Consider the following 21,197-nt stretch of genomic DNA (forward strand, 5'->3'; position numbering starts at 1 on the left):
GTAATGACATCTTTAGTCATACGATTAAAGGCTCTCACAGTACAAGTATATTTGATCTCTGAAATAATATTTGATTGTTATCTGATGGATAAAGACACTTGGTCTTCACTGGGAACAGTAAGAAATATAAAAATTTAACTTAATGTTAGAGCTTCTGAACAACCTAATATGGAACGCTTTCTTTCGGGACAGGATGCCTATTCCTCTGAAGAACTACTAGAGAGCCCCAACTAAGGAAGCACTGAAGGACAGAACTTTTACACATTCCTCCTTCCTGCCTCATGCTGCATTGGATGGGTAGCTGGCTGAGCATAAGGAGCCTGAGCTCAAAGCTAACAGCTGGTACCTGACAGCTTGTTGCCACTTGCTCTAATTTATCATAAAGTTACAGCAAAGATAAAATGAGATTAAAAGACAAAAAATCACCACACAGGTATAAGATTTTTTCACTGTTTTTAAAGATGCACAGTACTAGGAATGTTATTATTACCACATACATCTCTGGTCTCCTGCTGCTTACCTGGTAATGTAGTAGCTGGGTTCATTGGTGGCACAGAAGCGAGGGACTGGTTTACTTGTGGTGGCAATAATGGTACTGTTGGTACACCTAAAACAAAAACATGATCTTTAAAAAAATATCTAACAAATTCAGTTGATAAAGAATGGACAGATGTTATTAGGAGAGTCTTCAGTCCCCTCCCCTTCCCAGTATGGCAAGGTCTTCGTTCACTGGGACTTCATTCAGTCCTAGTTTCAGGCTGCCTCACTGTCTTAGCTGGTCAGCATACTTGGCCTGTGGCCTTTACTGAAGACTGTTACCAGAGTGCGGCCTAAGAGGGTAGAAGGCTCTGCAAACCCACTCCAGCTAAGCTCTCTGGACAAGAATTTTATACACACACACACACACACACACACACTCCAGACCTAAGCAGGGCTAGATTAGAAAACTGTCTCAGAAATTCAGAAATGGGACTCAAAGAGTCTAGTCAATGTCTATTGGACTCTTGCACCAGACGTCACATAAACCTAAGGCTGCTGGGGGCAGTGGGGGCACATGCTCTGTGAAACCACGAATGCTGGTCTGTGAGAGGGGAGATGATGCAGATGGCCTGAAAAAGACAAGAGTATGCGGGCCTCCAGAGATGGAGAATGACCTGGTTTCCTGAATTTCCGTTTCCTCTTGCTCTTTAGGTTCTGTGACACTCCTCTGAAGTCTTTTTACTAACGTCAGCTTGAGGAGGTTACGTTCTCAAATGCAAGTAACTCTTAGGATACTAAATGATGAAGGTTATCTACTAATGTTTACCACCTACTCACTCATATGAGAGGTTCTGCTGTCCAAACAACGGGAGTAATGCACATGGATTCCAGATTCTGTCTTACAGAAATCTGCTAAAATATGGTAAGCAGAAATGAACTGTGCCTCAAAGTATGAAGCAACACTTTTCAGACAGTTAATTCTTTATTTTTCTCGTGTATTTTCTTTTCTGTAGCAATGGGAGGCATGTAAAAGTAGAGGAGGGTTCTTTGCTTTTATCAGATTCGCAGAAAAGTTGGGTGACCGATATGTTCATTCAAAGTTTTGGAGGGCACCTATTGAATATCAGACATTGTTCTAGGCACTGAGGCACTCTATAGCATAAAGAAATTACAAATTCCTACCTTCAGGATATATTCTGATGAGGGGCAGGAAAAGGGAGACTGATGTTAAAAAAGTAAAATACACAGCATGTGTAAAATGGTGTGAGTTATCTGCAGAAAAATCAAGCACGGGAGGGGACAGGAAACACGAGGGACTGCACTGAAAAGGTCGTACTGATTAACATCACTTCAAAATGATCTCTTCATTTTCTAAATTATAATTCCCAAATTTGCAAATCCAAAGTTTTCTTATTTTCTTAAAAACACTTTTAATGTTTCTACAGTTACTTACTGGGCTACTTTGCAGCAATTTAATTAAAAAAGACAGGTAAATAAAAAATAAAAGTGTGTCACGTTGCTAGAATATTCACTTTTTAAATTGATTTACTCAAAGTGAAGATGTTGATTTCAGTGTCTTCTGAGCAACTGATTTACATTTCTGTCTTTTAACATTCAAGAAGCCATTTCTCTACAGTAGAACAAGGCCAGGGATCTCAGTGCATGTGCTTACAAGACAATACAAGTGTAAGTATGATGTAATGAGGGGAGATTTAAAATGTCAAAAAGAAACTGAGATTTGAAGAGAGATGTCAGCTATTTCAAAATCAGAAGAGCTCTGATACGGCACTGGAATACTTAAAAAGAGAAAAGAATTATTCAGACACAGAACAGTTTGCACCTGTACAAGTCTATTCAGGAATAAACTAGAAGACCATCTGATGGAATCCAAGAGAAAAATCACAACAGACAAAAGGATTCCAAAGCCACTCAAATGAAATAAACTTTCGATTCCCTCCCAATTGATCTATGACTTGATATTGATGACATTCATATTTCATTTCCTCTAGGAAATGTTCTAAACCAGGATTGTGGTGATGACTGCACAACTCCATAAATTTACTAAAAAATCACTGAGTTGTATGTGTACAGTGAGTTAATTTTATGGTATGCAAATTATATTTAAAAAAAGCCGGGGTGAAAAACAGCAAAGAGTAGGAGGTACAGAAGCATGTCACCATAGTGCAAACTGGTGAGGCTGGGTGGTGGGGGTTCATAATACCGTGGTGTCTACTTTTGGCTATGTCTGAAATTTTGAATTCTAAAAAAATTGAAATTTTAAATTATATCTAGAACTTATCTTTGGGAACAAAAATAAAGACTGTGAAAAGGGCTGGGATTTGAACAAGGGGACCACGTACAGAGATCATACCTACATCTTGGTGAATGCATCTATTAAGTCCATTCCAAGACCAAGTAGAATATATTCTACTAGAACACAAATATTAAAAGGAGCTCAAGAATAAGTATTAATGAAATAAAACTAAACTATGTCAGTATTTCACTTGGTCAACATTTATTGAGTAAAAATATACTCTTGGTATTATGAAGAAACAAAATCAGAAAACAGGTGTTTTTAAAAAAGGCAATGGAAAAATAAACTCTACAGAAATATCAAAATCTAGATCACGTGACCAAGCAATCCAATGCCTAGGAATATAACCAAGAAAAATGAAGACACAGGTTCTCGCAAAAACTTGTACACAAATGTTCATAGTAGCATTATTCCTAACAGCCAAAAAGTAAAAACAACCTAAATGTCCCACAACTGATAAATGGATAAATAAAATGTGGAGTCCATATGATGGAACATAATATTTAGCCATAAAAAGGAAGTATTAATATATGCTACCACACAAGTGAACTTTGAAAACATTATTCTAAGTGAAAGAAGTTTGTCACAGAAACCATGCATATCACATGAAATGTCTAGATTAGGCAAATCCACAGAAAAACAAAGTAAACTAGGAATTGTCTAGGCCTGAAGGGTTGGGGAAAACCGTGAGTGACTGATAGGGCATAGGGTTTCTTTTGGGGTAATGAGGTATTCTAAAATTGACTGACGTGATAGTTGCACAACTCTGCAAATACACTGAAAAATGGGTGATATAGTACGTGATTTATATATTGATGAAGCTGTTGGAAAAAACCTAAACCAAGGAAGGACTGTACTGGGTAGAACAAGAAATAAGGACAGGGAGGAAGACATACATGTGTCCACTGAGCAAGACTTAACCCCCAGGGAGAGAATGGTGTCCTGCTCACTTTTGTATCTCCAGTGTTTACTACACAGAGAATACTGCAAACATCTGTTGAGTAAATAGAGCAAGTAAACAGAATTTAAAGGTACAGTCCTGACTCTACCACTTTTCCAATCTAAGAGAAGCCCAGACTCTAAAATATACTGAGAAGAGGTTTAAATGCAGAGCATATTTACAATTTTCAAAGTACACTGGCATTAATTTTTAAAATTCTAGCTTGAGACAGAAAAGAGTATCATGTAAAAAGAAAGTAGGCTGAAAAGAGAATATAATTTCTTCACACCTGTACTGAGAACATTACTGACAGCTGGTGGAGCTGAACTAATAGAAAGTCCAGACAGACCCTGTTCAATTTCTGTAGTTCCTGGTGGTGACAAAGATGGGGGATTGACTGAGGACAGCTGGACCTGCCAAAAACGAAAGAAAGAAAAAATTACTCAAGTTCACTTGAAAGAAAATACAGATACTATCTTAGGTCCTACAGATACCTTTTTTTTTTTTTTTTTTAAAGATTTTACTTATTTATTCATGAGAGACAGAGAGAGAGAGAGAGAGAGGGAGGCAGAGACTCAGGAGGAGGGAGAAGCTGGCTCCATGCCGGGAGCCCGACGCAGGACTTGATCCCGGGACTCCAGGATCACGACCCGGGCAGAAGGCAGCGCCAAACCGCTGTGCCACAGGGCTGCCCTACAGATACCTTTTTTAAAGAAAGTATGTATGTATGTATGTATGTATGTATGTGTGTATTTATTTATTTTTAAAGATGTATTTATTCATAAGAGACACAGAGAGAAAGGCAGAGACATAGGCAGAGGGAGAAGCAGGCTCCCTGCGGGGAGCCTGATGTGGGACTCGATCCTGGATCCTGGGATCACGCCCTGAGCCGAAGGCAGATGCTCAACCACTGAGCCACCCAGGTGTCCCAGAAAGTTTTTATTTAAATTCCAGTTAGTTAACATACAGCATAATAGGAGCTTCAGGTGTACAGATAGTGGGTCACTGCCTCCGTACCGGGTGCCTCCTTCACCCCAACCCCCTGGTTAGGATCTGTTTGTTCTCCAGAGTTAAGAGTCTGTTTCTTGGACTGCCTGTCTCTTTTCTTTTCCCATTTGCTCATCTGTTTTATTTCTTAACAGACACCTTTTTTGATCATACTAGCTGTCAACAGTTTTCACCTGGCACTTCCGCCATCAGACGCTCCTTCCTATTTTTGTTACATGTCCAGGACCATGCACTATAAAATTTCCCCATCCTGTCACTTCCAGTCTCCTGACATGTGGCATCTCCCCCATTACACACACTGCTCTAGTTACTTCCATACTAGGGGGAGATTCTCCTTTTTCTTCCTTCATAGCCGTAATCATTTTTACTCTACCTTTAAAACCCCACCACTTTCCTCTTGTCTGAGTTCTCAGCCAGTTTTTAACTTTCATTGTTCGTGGAAGAAAACGCTCAAAGCCTTAATACCATGGTAGCGTCCTTACAAGTGTCTCAAGATGTGTAACTGCATGAGGCTATCTCATCTTTTCTCATCAATGAATGAGTGGGGCAGCCAGACCTCTACCTTCCAAGCTGGGGGAGGGCTGAGTCTACGTGGATTCTGTGGATGGGCAGTTTCACCTCGGGATCCTCCAATTTCTGTCAGGTCCAGTGCCCTCGGCACATCCCAACACAACCTGAATCCCCGCCCTTTTCACTAGCTGCCATTTCACCCACTGGTCTTCTCATACTGCCCACAGGCTTATCCAGGACAGGAACCACAGACAAGGAGCAGCAGACATGGCAGCAGGAATCTGAACATGTAACCACATGGGCTCTGGCTGTCAGGTTATGGCAGGGCTGAGGAGTGAGGAAAGGTTCCACTTTCTTAGTAGCTCCTCTTCCCTTTCTTTAGAATTGGGGATGGCCAAACTGTGTCCCATAAAATGACAGTGGTGGCAGCCCTTTCTTTACAACAGTAGCGTTTCCTTTCTCAATGTCTGTTTTTTTATTTATTCATGCAAAGAAAAGTTAACTGTCCTGTGAGGCTTGCACAGAAAACATTTTAAAAGCCTATAAGCCTGCACAAATATCTTATTCCTTAAAGTTTCATTTTAATCCTGTAATAGTCCTCACACAGCATTTAGCTCTGCCTTCCCAGTTAAATTTGTTGAAACAGCAAGCATCAGCTCTCATCATCTCACCTTATCACCCACTATTTGCCCTCTGTCCCCTGTGACTTGACACAACTGCCCTGCCCAGGACATGTATTTTTCACTCCTCTCAGTACCTCACATAGCTGATGTGCCTTTTTTATTTATTTATTTATTTATTTATTTTTTTTGAAGCTTTGTCCTCCCTTTGGACTTCTCCCGAGCGTCTTTTGCTGGATCCCTTTTCTATTCATCCATTTGAATATTAGGAATGTTCAAAATTTCAACCTCAGTCCTCTGACCCGCCCAAACCCAATTCCTTGACGATTTTTATCACTGTTCATTCATTAGGTTAAATTACCCTCCCTTTGCTGATGATTCCCAAATCTGTATCTCTGGCCTTCTCCTTGGTTCCCGAAATCCAGATCCATAAGGCTACCCAGCTGGATATCCCTACAGGAACTTCAAATTCAACATGGTCAACACTTAACTCATCGCCTGCCCTACCTTCATTAGCGCTACCACCATACATATTGACATGATTCATTTTACTGGAAGTTTTATGATATCATTGGTAGTAAAGTTGTCTTACCTCTGTAAACCCATCTTTAAGAGGAGCAATAGGTGTACCAGTCATCTGTCCGGGAAGAGAAATTTTCTTCCCTTCTTCAAATGGGCGTGTTGGTATTCGATGCAAGTAACCATACCCAATGCCACATCCTAGGCTACAAAAAAAAATTTTTTTTTCTTAAAGTTATTGTTATCAATCACAACTAACATTTCTCTGAGGTTTTGAAATACAAAACCAATTTCCACTCTTTTAAACAGTGTCATCCTATCAGAGGTCTCTTCTGACCACACTTCATAAAACAGCACCCTTCCCTCCACCACAGACACGACCCTTACTCTTCTTTATTTTCCTTCAAGTATTTATCATCAACTAACAACACTGCACATTTATTTCTGTCTCCCCCAACAAAATGTTAAGGTCCTTGAGGGCAGAGACCTCGTTTTGTTTACTGCCATAACAGTTCCTGGCACATGGCAGACACCTAATAATTATTTGCTGAATGAATGACATGCAGCCTTTCCACTGAAAAGCTCCAAGCACTTCTGTACAATGATGTCATTTATAAAGCCCCTAGTTGAATTTCAGAACCTGACACAAATCAATCCAAACTAATCCAGATTTATTCTACTTCATCCTCCCACTGCCACCAGAGGCATCTTTCTAATAAGACATAATCACATTGCTTCTGTTCAGTCTGCTGGCCTCCCAATATTCGTTTTTCCCTTTGGAGAATTACTTCTTCACACTGTGTGCAGTGTTGGTGGGATTGTCAGTCAGGGGACCTTGTCCAAACCAAGAAATGGCTCATAACTAAAACCATGCCAATTCACCCCTCTTGTCCATGGCTGCAAATCTCGTGAGTGACAGAAAAAACAAAAAGGCTTTATCCATCCCTTTAGAGTACTAATGAAAACTGCCAGTTTCCTTCCTTTTAAACTCCCTAGCGGTGTTAAGTCCTGTCCTTCCCATGTCTGATTCTTTAGCTGTTTCTTTGATTATATGAGAAATTCTACAATAATAAATTCATGTCTGCTTATGACAACAACTGGTTTCTGTTTGGAACCAATGACCCCCACAGGTACAATATTTCACGGTCCCACTGCCCGAGGTGTATCCAAATTCCTGACCATGACATGTAAGGTCCTTCATATCAGATTCCACCTTCGGTTTCCATCATGATTACTTTTATCTCCCAAACTACTTGATACTTTCTGAGAAGGCCACACACAGGTATCTCTGTGCCTCCCTCCTGCCAAGGCATCTGTTATTTCTGTGGATACTACACCACCAAAAGCTGGGAGAGCAAGCAGTGGCCAACTCCAGCTCTTCTGAATTCAAATCTGATTTTACAATGATGCTTCATATTACAAAATTACTTGTTCCTTTGCTCCCTTTTCGTCCATTCTATGATCAAATCTGCAATCCTTACTGAACTAGATCTCAGATTTAGAGGAAGAAAGTAAGATTAAATAATTTAAACTGATCAATGGTAGCCTTTCAGAGGTAAGGGCATTTTAAAACAAGGTTCTTATTAATCAAAATAATAAGTGGTTGTAGAGAAAGCACTGAGGCTACAGTGAGACCCTCTGCAAACTTAAAGATAACCCAAGACTGAAGCTAAGAGAAATATGCTGAAATCTGAGCAGCCTCTAAATAAGGAATGAAACCCAGAGACACACATCTGTCAAATGGGAAGACTCAGGAAAATGGTCTATATGGATCTGTCTAAAGCAATGGCTGATCAATGATATTAAACCTTGTCAAAAAGAAAAATATCTTCTAAAGAAAAGGAACAATTGCCAGAGCCTAGAAAAGGGCTCCAAGAACAAGCACGTAGCAGTACTTAGCAAGATGAAACATTAAAGAATTAGTGATGTTCTTTGCAGTTGGACTTCATCATCAGAATTTCTTCCTTGTACTTTTTTAAAAAAAATATTTTATTTATTTATTCATGAGAGACACACACACAGAGAGAGAGGCAGAGACATAAGCAGAGGGAGAAGTAGACTCCCTGCAAGGCGCCTGAATCAGGACTCGATCCCAGGACCCCCGGACCACAACCCGAATCAAACGTAGATACTAAACCTGCATCCAGATGCCCCTCTTCCTTGTACTTTGATTCCATATTTACCGAATACTTTTTTTTTTTTTTTTAAAGATTTTATTTATTTATTCATGAGAGACAGGCAGAGACATAGGCAGAGGGAGAAGCAGGCTCCACACAGGGAGCCCAATGTGGGACTCGATTCCGGGTCTCCAGGATCATGCCCTGGGCTGAAGGCGGCGCTAAACCGCTGAACCACCCAGGCTGCCCCCGAGTACTCTTGTGATACTATTCTGAGTACTCTTCTAACTGGACAGGGGAAATGTTTCCACTATAAACTTAAAAATTTACCATCTAATAAATACAACAGCTTCTCTACAAATTTTATTTATATAAGGCAGTCCCCTCTGAAAGGAGTCAATTTTGAATGCCTTGAGATCATACTTCTGTGTTTACAAACCTGGACAATAGACAATAACTTGATCAGGAATTGCTCTAGATAGTCCAGATTCTTAAGATGATACCTCTATCTATTTTCTCAAATTGCAACAAGCCAGGTTTCTGGTTGCAACATATAGTCAGCTACAGAATCTCAGGTAGTGTGGGGAAAGATATTATGAACAAATAGGGTCTTTCTTTTTCTCTGTCTCAACTAAGTCATCCTCTTCCCAGCAAATGTTGGAACTTTTACAAAATACTTATAAAAGTTTCCAAAAAAAAAGAGAAAAGAAAAGTTTCCAAACCCTAGGCTTTCCTACAATTATGGCTTATGCTCAAGAATTCCTCAATTACACAAGCCTTTCAAAATAACGAAGAAGTTGTACAATTTAAACAACATGAAAGACCTAAAGAAGCAAAGTTAAGTCTTCATGTTTTCCTTTGGCTTTTTTGAAATAGGGAACTGACTTGATGAACAGTCCTGGAAAACTGATTTTCTACAGTCTGTTTCTCTCCTTGGCTTAATCTTCTATGTTGTTTTTATTGTTGTTGCAATTTTGTCTAACTTTTGGTTGAAATCAGTCTCTCCATTTTTTTTAAAATTTTTAATTTATTTATTTACGATAGTCAGAGAGAGAGAGAGAGAGGGGCAGAGACACAGGCAGAGAGAGAAGCAGGCTCCATGCACCGGGAGCCCAATGTGGGATTCGATCCCGGGTCTCCAGGATCGCGCCCTGAGCCAAAGGCAGGCGCCAAACTGCTGCGCCACCCAGGGATCCCCAGTCTCTCCATTTTTGAAAGTCAACAGTTTCCATAAAGTGCTAAGAAATTTCCCCAGCAGCTAGAGATATTTACACTTGCATTATCCCACTGTTGGGGAGGGGAACTGGGAAAATAAAACTGAAAACTATTTTATTAAAATAACAAAATAAAACAAGGCTGTTTGCTCTTAGAACAGTAAAGAAAAGGACGGTAGTATATATACCACACTACCCTAACATGTGCTTTAAAAAAAATGGATTACTGGTTTCAATATTCTAGGTCAGCTCTTTCCTTTTCTAGAGACAAATCTTATAATAAACTAATAAACTGTTTCAAAATAAAAGCAATGATGTTTATAATATTTACTGTAAGTTTAAGCAATCACAACTTAGTCTAAAAAACCACCTTACCTGCCTTCTCCACCCCATGCAGAATTTGGTGTAATAATCACTTCTCGACAGTTATCAGTGTCTGTATTGTACACATAAAGTTTCAATGGTTTTGCTTCATGCGTTTCAATGAGGCTGAACAGATCTTCAGACTGCAAAAGCATCATAGGGGGAAAACATTTTTGTTTTTGTTACTGAACTTTAGAACAGTGGGTCTCAAACCTGACTAATACCAGAATCACCTGGAAAACTTTTTAAAAAGTACAGACTGTGGGCCCTGCTGCCAGACATAAAATATGTTCCTTAAAAAAGATATTCCAAACAAGGTTTCAAATATTTTACCTATCTCCTATGTGTAATGCCTCATCTCCAGTCCCCTAAGACCTAGTCAGTAATTTTAGTAAAACTCTACACCCAAAACTCTTCTACTCCCAGATTCTACATATTCTTCTTTTACTCTTCATTATCTTCTTTTAAAGATCTCGAGAGAGAGAGAGAGAGAGAGAGCAAGAGCGAGCATGCACACAGAGTGGGGCGGCAGGAGGAGAGGGAGAGAGAAACTCAAGACAACTTCCTGCGGAGCCCAACACAGGGCTTGATCTCATGACCCTGAGATCATGACATGAGCCAAAATCGAGAGTTGGACTTTCAACTGATTGAGCCATCCAGGTGCCCCTACTCTTCATTATTAAAACCTGGTCATTTGGGCCTCTTATTTTTTCTCTCATTTTCGATTTAGCAATATATACTTCCAATAGCTGACAGACAAGGAAAAGGATCTATTAAGATAGCTGAGCCAATTTTGTTCCCTTAAAAAGGGGAAGAGAAAATGAAATCAGTAACCAAAATGAGCACCTGATTTAGTCTTGAGGTATGCAAGAGATTTTTTTTTTTAAAAGTTCTGAGAGGAAGAGAGCGCGCCCACATGCACGTTCAAGAGTGGGAGGAGCAGCAGAGGGAGAGCATCTCCATGCAGGCTCCTCGCTGAGCACAGAGCCCTGTGCAGCACTCCATCCTATGATCTCTCGAGATCATGACCTGAGTCAAAATCAAGAGTTGGATGCTCAAGTGACTGAGCCATCCAGGTGCTCCTGTAAGAGACTATGTATATCATACACAAAATCTGTACGATTGCCACACGGTATGTATTTTTCCTCACAGCCATACCCTGTAAGACACCTCCCAAGTGTTCTGTTTAACACCGACACATAAGTTATCTTGATTAGCAAAGACTTAAATTTCAACTCTAAATGTGAAGTATGCAAATATACTTCTGAACTTTAAAACGTTAATGAGAAAATTTTACGTAACTTTCATTACTAATAAACACAACAATTACCTCATTCATGACTGTATCTGCTCCAATGATATAATCACTGTGAGGTCTAAGACCTGCCAATGCCGCAGGAGAGTTTGATTCTACTTCCTAGAATAACACAAAAAAAAACACACCCAAAAATAATGTATATAAAATAATCTTCCAAATTTTATGGTTCATAGTCCTTAATTTTAGTGATTTAAAAAACCCTTTTATTTCTATCTTATTCACATGTCAGATGTCAGAAACTATAGAATATATATATTTAAATCACTAGCTAAAAATCACATTTAATAAAAATTAAAAATATTATTTTAGCTATCTGTAGCTATCTGCTTTAACATTTCTCCTTCTAATGAATGAATCACTAGAAAAATAGTTCTTAGCCATCTATATCTACTTCTCTTCCTAAATTATTAAAAACTGTTAACCATAGCTAGGAATTCTAATTTTCAGAAACCAAAAATAGCCTAAAACTCTAAAATCCAACAAAGATGAATACAGCACCTTTCTATATCATTTCTTAAACTGTAAGTAACAGGTCAAAGTTGATACCTACCAATACATGCCAAACGTTTTCATTTGCTCCGTCAAAGCTGCAGAAACGAATGCTCACTCCCAACAAGCCCTGGCCACCCCACATGTTACTGGGTGTAACGGAGGTCTCCCGCAGCTCCAGTGTTTTACTACTATAGATAAGCATTTTTACAGGCTTTTCAACATTTGCTTTCAGTAGATCCTTAAGAGTGTCATTGTCTTTATTCTGTGAACACATAGAAATCATTTCTCTTAATAAAAAATTAGCATTAATTATCCCAGCTTAATAAGCATCCTATGGCCCTACTGGAGAAATGTTAATAACCAACCTAAATAAAACATCCAACAGGTAAAGCTTTCATTAACATTCAAATGTTTCTTGGAGTGAATGTCAAAAATTAAGAACTCCTATGTTGCCAACTTCAGACTTTTTTCTAATAGCTGACTATGGATTATAGATTTTGCAACCCAACATTATTTGAAGTGATCTTGACTTTAGTGCTATAAAACTGAAATACTCCCTAAAAAGTCATATTACTAACAGAGTTGGTATGACTTTGATTTTAAAATCTAAAACATTTGCTGAGGTTGTGGTTTAATTTTGGACAGCACTCCTATATACACACTTTATTTATTTATTAGGAATTGGCAGCAAAGAAAAATGGAAGCAGCATGTTAAATATTTCATTACAAAAATGAATAAAGGCCATTATGTAGGAGATGCTGATAAATAATGAACAAAAACTTAAAACTGCTGTGAAAAAATAAACCAAGTAGCCACTGTCATGAGAATTTCCTTTGCTGAAATTATATATTTCCTTTAAGACTTTACTACAAGTAAACTGAAAGCAACTTATAAAAGGTGGTTTTAATTCTGTACTTTTGGAACATACCTCTCTGTTTCTAAAAACATTATTTATATATCATGAAATTTAGTTCCAAGTTATTTGAGAATGAGTCTTTACTAATCCACTTGTCAGTAACATTCAAAAGTCTGAAATCATTGAGAAAGCAAACATTTTCCATCTTAATTCTTTCCGCTTAAAAAATTGAATATTCAACATATAAAAAGTCTCCTAATAAAAATATTAGGAATATTGTATTCTCCTAAGATAATCACTGAAGTGGGAGGTATAGTATTCTGTATTTGGCATTTTCATGTTTATTAACATAATTTTTACAAACTGGTATCATACTCCATCTAATGATTGTAACTAATGAATAAACATTCACCTCAGATAATCTGAAAAATTCCATTTTCAAAAGATTACAAAATATTTTAGTTGAAACTACAAAAAGCTTAACTTACTAATCTTGAACCATTAATAGAAACAATAAAATCAAAGAATGGCTCCAGTCCAGCTCTATGTCCCGGGGAATTTTCTTGTACCTATAAAAACAAAAGTGCCAAAAATGTAAAATACAAAGCTTAATCAAAATTTGTAAGCTAAATTTTAATACCTATCTATTTTCAGTAAAAATAGACTAATTTCACTAAGGAAACACAAGTTCTTTCATTTCTCTTCATCTCTCCCAGATAATGCCCTTGCAGCTCCCTAAATTCAATCCATTATTTAAATTCATCTCATATATGTGGTTCTTTCTCTATTTCACACCACTTTCTACTTTCAGGGGACAAAGGCAACCTTCCCAGGAAATAGCATATGACATAACAGACAGTCATTAGAACTAAGTGACAAATTCAAATTAATTTAGCAAGCATTTATTCCATGACTACTACTAGTAAGGCACCATTCAATTATAAAACTAACGGGAACATAGCTGCTGATGTCAAGATACTTATAATTCATCAAGGAACAGATATGAAGAGGAAGGGAAGACAGAGGACACACAGCCCTCCAACCGTAATACAGGACCAAACAGGTTAAGGGCTATAAAGGAAGCACAAAGTTCTAAGGAGAAAATTAATTCTGACTGAAGAAGATTCACAGAAAAAAAAAAAAAAAAAAAAAAAGATTTGAACTGTGCTTTAAGTAGAGGGTTTTATTTATTTTTAAAACTATTTTATTTATTCATGAGAGACCGGGGAGGGGGGGGGGGAGGGCAGAGACACAGGCAGAGGGAGAAGCAGGCTCCATGCAGGGAGCCTGATGTGGGACTCGATCCTGGGTCTCCAGGATCAGGCCCCGGGCCAAAGGCAGCGCTAAACCCCTGAGCCACCCGGGCTGCCCTAAGTAGAGGGTTTTAAAGGTGAGGACAGATAAAGGGAAAAGAAGGACATCTGAAAGTTGAGATAATGAGTACAAATTCCAGAATGAGTCTGAAAAAAATAAGGATAATATAGTATAGCCAGATAACAGGATGGTGTGGGATAGAAATACAGAATTATAGATTTTGGAAATCAGAAAACCTACAATCCAGGGGGGCTCTTTAAACTGAAGTTAGTGTGGATGGCTTCAGGGAACACTGCAGATCCTGAAATTATATGTAACATTCTGTGTGAATCAGCAGTTCTCCAGGTATAAAGATCCATAGCTTTCATTAGATTCTCAAAGGATTTCTCCAAATAAAGCGTTAAAACCATAGATTTTGTGTAGTTCCTTTATTTACAGATAAAGAAATCATCCCATGACTTGCCTATGGTCCTGCTGATTCGTGGTAGAGGTTAAATTCAAAATGTATCTTACAACTGTTAGTCTGGTAAGAAGACTGGAGAAAAAGCATGGAGCCAGACTTACAGTGGACTTTAAATGGAAGATGAAGATTACTTAGCTTTTCAACAACTCAAATATTTAGCATCCCAAATTTGAAATTGACTAAAATTAACTATTAAATTTTCTAAATTTACAAGTAATAAAAATATTAGGAGCTATTAAGAGTAGTAATATGAGGAAACAGCAAAAAGTTAATGCACTTTGCATTTCCTCTAAAATATTTTCATGTTTTAAGGACTTTTTATTCTGATTTTATTTTATACTGTCAAAACTACCCTGTGAAAATGAGGTTTGCCTTGATATTTGCAGGCTGATGATCTGTAACAGTCCTAACAGTTCTAATAGTCAATTCTGAAGTCATGCAAATAATAGATGCACACACTCATCCATACACAAATCTGTAGCAGATCTACACAGTAATAAATCATTTTAATGTTTTCACAATAGAACCCAGATTATTCCCAGAATCTGTCCCTCTAATACCAAACTTCTTAGACTAATGATATTTAATCTTGGATTAATAATATATTTGTTATTTCTTGGACTAATGCTACCTTTTATTTATTTAAAACCAAATTATACTATCCTTGCTCCTGAAGAAGTAAAACTAGGTCTTCTTCATTTGTCACAGGAAGAAATAGTCCATTATAAAGATGGTTCAATGCTTAACTAAAACTGTTTAACCTTTGCTTTACATAAAATTTCCTCCAAGTTTGGGACTACATCACTTTTGCAAATTAAACAAGTTAAATATCAAAGGGATTTATTATTTATAAGTGTTAGCTCTAATGAAAAAAAATCAGCACATACTTGTTTAGATTCTTTATAATCAGTTTTCTTAAATAAGGGCTATTTTATATTCTGCATATTACCAAGCAAAATGTCTAGAACTCAAAGTGGCAGACAGACTTCACCTCAAAAGGCAACTCTGAAAGGGAAACTGTAGTTGTCTGGAGCTATTATGAGAAGAAAAGTGAGGTCAAATCACAGCTAGCTGGGAAAGAGTCATGATCTACGAGGTGTGAAATGCCTAATAGCTGCCTAGCAATTTTATGTGAAATACCCTGGGTGTGAAAAGAGGTAATTGCCATAGACCTTTGGAGTCCCCCCACCGTTTCTCATTTAGTAAGGTCCTCATTTAATCATCTAATTCTCTGAATATTTCCAAACAACCAAGTTTTCTAGAAACGATCCAGTCCCAGAATTCTCCACTGAAGCTGCTGCTAGAAGTTTATCTTTTAGCTAAAAAGGGCCAAAAATAGTACTTTTGTAATGTCATCACCAACTCAGAAAGTTGATCCCACATACTGATGCTTCACATGCTACCCTCTGAGTATAAAGTTTTACTATTTTTTTGAAATAGAAAGTTTCCAATACCATTAGTATTCGTCTTCTCCCCGCCAAAAAAAGTAGTCTTCTCCATAACTTGAAAGAGATTCAATAGCCAAACTTGAATTCTAAAATAAATGAACTTAAATAATCCTCTATTTTTCTATTTGCATTTGCTACGAACATTGATCTCCTCTAATGGACCCTGAAATCAATTTCTTTCCTAAATTTATTTACATCATTAGTACCAGCTTAATTTTGGCAACTAGGTATCTTAATTACTAACAGGAAACCAGCAGAGGGAGCCCTAGAAAATGCCCTCTCTGACCCTAATATACTTAAAGGAAATATCCTTAATTTCATAGCATGGAAAATAAGATCTGCAACACAGCAAATTAAACATCCACACAGGCAAGATTCTCTGGCATTATTATCCACTGACAAGAATCTCTTAGGCACCCAATCTTTCAAGCATCAGATTATTACTTCAATTCTTTCTGTCCCAAAATGTCTCAATTGTTGATTCATTGCCTGCTTCCCTCAAGCCACCTTAAACAAAAAATAAAACCCATCTACCTATCTACCTACCTACCTACTCTCCTACCTGTTTTCACAGGTCATCAGCATCTATTATTGGGCCAAATGTTATAGTAATTTAAGATGGACAGGTAAAATTAGAAAATTTAATAGTTAAGATTTTACAAGATTTGGAAAAAATGAACAAAGAAAAGATAATAGAGTTCTAGAGCCAGACTGACTTAGTTTTGAGGCATGATTTTACCTACTTACTAGCTGTGTGAGCTTAAGAAAGTGTATTTATAAAAAAAAAAAAAAAAAAAAAAGAAAGTGTATTTATCTTTCTGGGCTTCAATTTTTTCATTTCCAAGTAAAGAATGATGTCATTTACTTTACAAGAATACTGTAGAGATTGAAGGAGTTTATGAAATGCCTAGCTAAGACTCTGACATATGATAGGAGTCTTACAAATCTTTTTTTTCTTTTTTATGGTATACTTGGTATGTTTGGTGCTTGGAAAAAATTTGGTTTTGTTTAAATTTATTTATTTAAGTAATCTCTACACCAACATGGGGCTCAAACTCAGGACCTCAAGAACAAGAGTCACGTGCTCTTTAGATGGAGCCAGTCAAGCACCTCGGGAGTCCTACAAATCTTAAACCCCTCTTCCTAACTCTGCAATCATCACCTGAGGGCAAATCTTTATAACCAACGAATTCCTGAACACTACATTATTTTTCTAAACATGTATTAATTGTCTCTCACCCTTTAAAAAAAAAGAAGAAGAAAAAAGAAAAAATATAAAATGTTAGCTAGCAATTGGAGAGAAACCATCTTTTTTTTTTTTTTTAAAGATTTTATTTATTCCTGAGACACAGAGAGAGAGAGAGAGAGAGAGAGAGAGAGAGAGGTAGAAACACAGGCAGAGGGAGAAGCAGGCTCCATACAGGGAGCCCGACGTGGGACTCGATCCCAGGTCTCCAGGATCACACCCTGGGCTGAAGGCAGCGCTAAACCACTGAGCCACCTGGGCTGCCCGAGAAACCATCTTTTAAAAAAATGTCTCTCAAATCAATTCCAGATGGACAAGAGCTGAAGATCAAATAACAAAAAAAAGTAGAATAAAAAAATAAAACCATAAACCATAAAGGTAAAATGATTGAGCCTTTAGAGAAATACATGGAGAATACTTTTGAGATTTTCAAATATAAAAAGACTTCTTAAACTGGATACAAAAAGCACTAACCGGGCAGCCAGGGTGGCTCAGCGGTTTAGCACCGCCTTCAGCCCAGGGCCTGATCCTGGGGACCAGGGATCGAGTCCCATGTCCAGATTCCTGCGTGGAGCCTGCTTCTCCCTCTGCCTCTGTGTGTGTGTGTGTGTGTGTGTGTGTGTGTGTCTCATGAATAAGTAAATAAAATCCTTAAAAAAAAAAAAAGCACAAATCATAAGCTAAAAAAATGTATAAACTATACTAAAAATTACAAACTTCTCATCAAAGGACAATTAAGAAAATGAAAAGATACAATACACATCCAACAAAGGAACTCTAACCAAAACAGATTTATAACTACTGCAAATCATTGAGAGAGTAAAAGCACAATGAGATAGGACTTCACATCTACAAGGTTGTTAAAATAAAAAGGACAATAACAATAGTTGGAAACAAACCTTCACATATTGATGGTGGGAATGTAAAATGGTGCAGTCACTGTGGGAAAGTTTGGCAGATCTTCAAATGTTAAACAAAGTTATCCTATGACCCAGTAATTCTATTCCTCGATATATAAACAAGAGAAGTGAAAGCACGTCCACATAAAAACTTGTACACAGGGGCAGCCCGGGTGGCTCAGCGGCTTAGCGCTACCTTCAGTCCAGGGCCTGATCCTGCAGACTCAGGATGGAGTCCCACATCAGGCTCCCTGCATGGAGCCTGCTTCTCCCTCTGCCTGTGTCTCTGCCTCTCTCTCTCTCTGTCTCTCATGAATAAATAAATAAAATCTTTAAAAAAAAAAAAAACTTGTACACAAATTACTTTTACTTTTTAAAAAGATTTTATTTATTCATGAGAGACACACAGAGAGAGGCAGAGACATAGGCAGAGGGAGAAGCAGGCTTCTGGCAGGGAGCCCGATGTGGAACTTGATCCCAGAATCCTGGGACCACAACCTGAGCTAAAGGCAGATGCTCAACCACTGAGCCACCCAGGCACCCTAAACCTGTACACAAATTTCACAGCTGCGTTATTCATAGCAGCCAGAAAGTGGAAATAACCCAAATGTTCCTCAACTGATGAAAGAATAAAGAAAATGTGATATACCTAAAGAAAGAAATATTATTTGGCAAAAGGGAATGGCGTATTCATGTTATAACATGAATAAACCTTGAAATCATTACGCTAAATCATGAAGACCACATATTGAATGATTCCATTTATATGACATGTCCAGAAAAGGCAAATCCACAGAAACAGAATGTAGATTAGTGGTTGCCAAGGGTAAGGGGTAGGAGAAATGGGAAGTAGCTGCTGATGGGCATGGAGTTTCTTTCTGGAGATAATTAAAAGGTTCTAGAATTAGATATTGGTGATGATTGCACAACTCTGTAAATATACTAAAAAAGTAGTGAACTATCTACTTTAAAAGGTTGAATTTAATGGTAGGAAAATTCTATCTCAATGAAGCTGCTAAAAAAAACCCTATAATCTAATGGGGAAATAGGGAAAAGGTTTTAGCAGATCCTAAGAAAAAAGGATACTGACGTGGCCAATAAGTATGAAAATATGCTCAACTTCAATAGTCATCAAGAAAATGCAAATTAAACCACTACCCACTCACCAGATTGGACAAAATGAAAAAGATGGAAAATATCTTGTGAGAGTTAGTGAAGACACAGAATATAGATATTCTGTATCTTTAATTATTGTTTGTGGGAATATATTTTTTATTTTTTTTAATTTTTATTTATTTATGATAGTCACACAGAGAAAGAGAGAGGCAGAGACACAGGCAGAGGGAGAAGCAGGCTCCATGCACCGGGAGCCCGACGTGGGATTCGATCCCGGGTCTCCAGGATCACGCCCTGGGTCAAAGGTAGGCGCTAAACCGCAGCGCCACCCAGGGATCCCTGCTTGTGGGAATATAAATGAGCAAACTATTTGGCAATAATTTGTTAATACTGAAATATTTGACTAATATTGCACTCTTTGATAAACCCAAGAAAAATGAGTATATATATTCTCCAAAAGACATACACAGTTAATGTGCATAGCAGCACTATCTGCAGTAGCCCTGAATTAAAAACTACACAAATGCCCAATGAACATCAGAATAGATACATAAATCCTGGTATAGTCTCTCAATAGTATAATATATATATAACATATATATAATTTATATATATATATATTGAAAAGATTTTATTTATTTATTTATTCATGATAGAGAGAGAGAGAGAGAGAGAGAGGCAGAGGCACAGGCAGAGGGAGAAGCAGGATCCATGCAAGGAGTCCGGTGTGGGACTCGATCCCAGGACTCCAGGATCATGCCCTAGGCCTAAGGCAGACGCTCAATCACTGAACCACCCAGGGATCCCTATAAAATAATTAATAAAATGAGAGGCCTACAACAATACACAACAAGATGGATGCGCTTCACAAGCATATTTGAGCAAAAGAAGCTAGACACAAATGAGTACATATGATTCCATTTATATAAGGCTAAGAACAGGTCAAACTAATCTATGTGTTAGAAATCAGGACAGCATACACTCTGGAGGGTTGGTAGGTTGTCAGGGTGTGCCTGGAAAGGGATGGACGCTGGTTATATGAGAATGCTGTTTGTGAAAAGTCATCAAGCTGTACATTTATGTGCACTTTAAAAAGCTTTAACATATACTTCCTCTATCCAAAAAGCAGAAATCAAATTACTACAACTTAAGAACATATCCAATATTTCACCTACAAAGAACACAGTTTGAAAGCCAGCAATTGAATCCAAAAGCACTCTGAGTAGTCAGCGCAAAGGCCACAAAGTAACTTACTCTAATGCTCATTCTTCTTCAGAATATTTCACGACCACTTTTAATGATTTAAATTCAATTAACATATATTAATAGTTTCAGATCTAGAGTTCAGTAATTCACCAGCCTTATATAATACCCAATGCTCATGATACCATGTGCCCTTCTTAATGTCCATCACCCAGTTACCCCATCCCTCCACATCCCTCCCCTCCAGCAACTCTTAGTTTGTTTCCTATGATTAAGAGTCTCTTATGGTCTCTGATTTAATCATTTTATTTTTCCCTCTCTTCCCTTATGATCCTGTTTTGATTCCACGAGTGAGACCAATATAATTGTCTTTCTCAAACTGACTTATTTTGCTGAGCATAATACCCTCTAGTTTCAACCACATCCTTGCAAATGGCAAGATTTCAATTTTTGGACGGCACAGTAGTATTCCATTTTGTGTATACATAAACCACATCTTTATTCCTCTGTCAATGGACATTACTGCTATAAACATTGGGGTGCAGGGGCCCCTACGAATGACTACATTTGTATCTTTGGGGTAAATACCTATCAGCACAATTGCTGGGTCCTAGGGTAGCTCTATTTTCAACTTTTTGAGGACCTGCCATACTGTTTTCCAGAGTAGCTACACCAGCTTGCATGCCCACCAATAGTGTAAAAGGGTTCCCCTTTTTCTGCATCCTCACCAAGATCTATCATTTCCTGACTTACTAA

The 21,197-nt window shown here is 37.9% G+C and overlaps 1 protein-coding gene across 1 annotated transcript in view; it reads right to left on the minus strand.

Annotated features, from left to right (window-relative positions):
• GORASP2 (golgi reassembly stacking protein 2) overlaps positions 1-21,197 on the minus strand; it is a 38,192-nt gene that overhangs the window by 3,377 nt on the left and 13,618 nt on the right. The window contains exons 2-8 of the mRNA XM_072811431.1: positions 13,241-13,321; positions 11,954-12,157; positions 11,416-11,502; positions 10,098-10,228; positions 6,465-6,597; positions 4,024-4,147; positions 521-607 (exon numbers count right to left, since the gene is read on the minus strand). Coding sequence (XP_072667532.1) covers positions 521-607; positions 4,024-4,147; positions 6,465-6,597; positions 10,098-10,228; positions 11,416-11,502; positions 11,954-12,157; positions 13,241-13,321 — 847 coding nt within the window. The remainder of the gene's footprint in view (positions 1-520; positions 608-4,023; positions 4,148-6,464; positions 6,598-10,097; positions 10,229-11,415; positions 11,503-11,953; positions 12,158-13,240; positions 13,322-21,197) is intronic.

Source organism: Canis lupus, chromosome 34, assembly GCF_048164855.1.
Source record: "Canis lupus baileyi chromosome 34, mCanLup2.hap1, whole genome shotgun sequence".
NCBI lineage: Eukaryota > Metazoa > Chordata > Mammalia > Carnivora > Canidae > Canis > Canis lupus.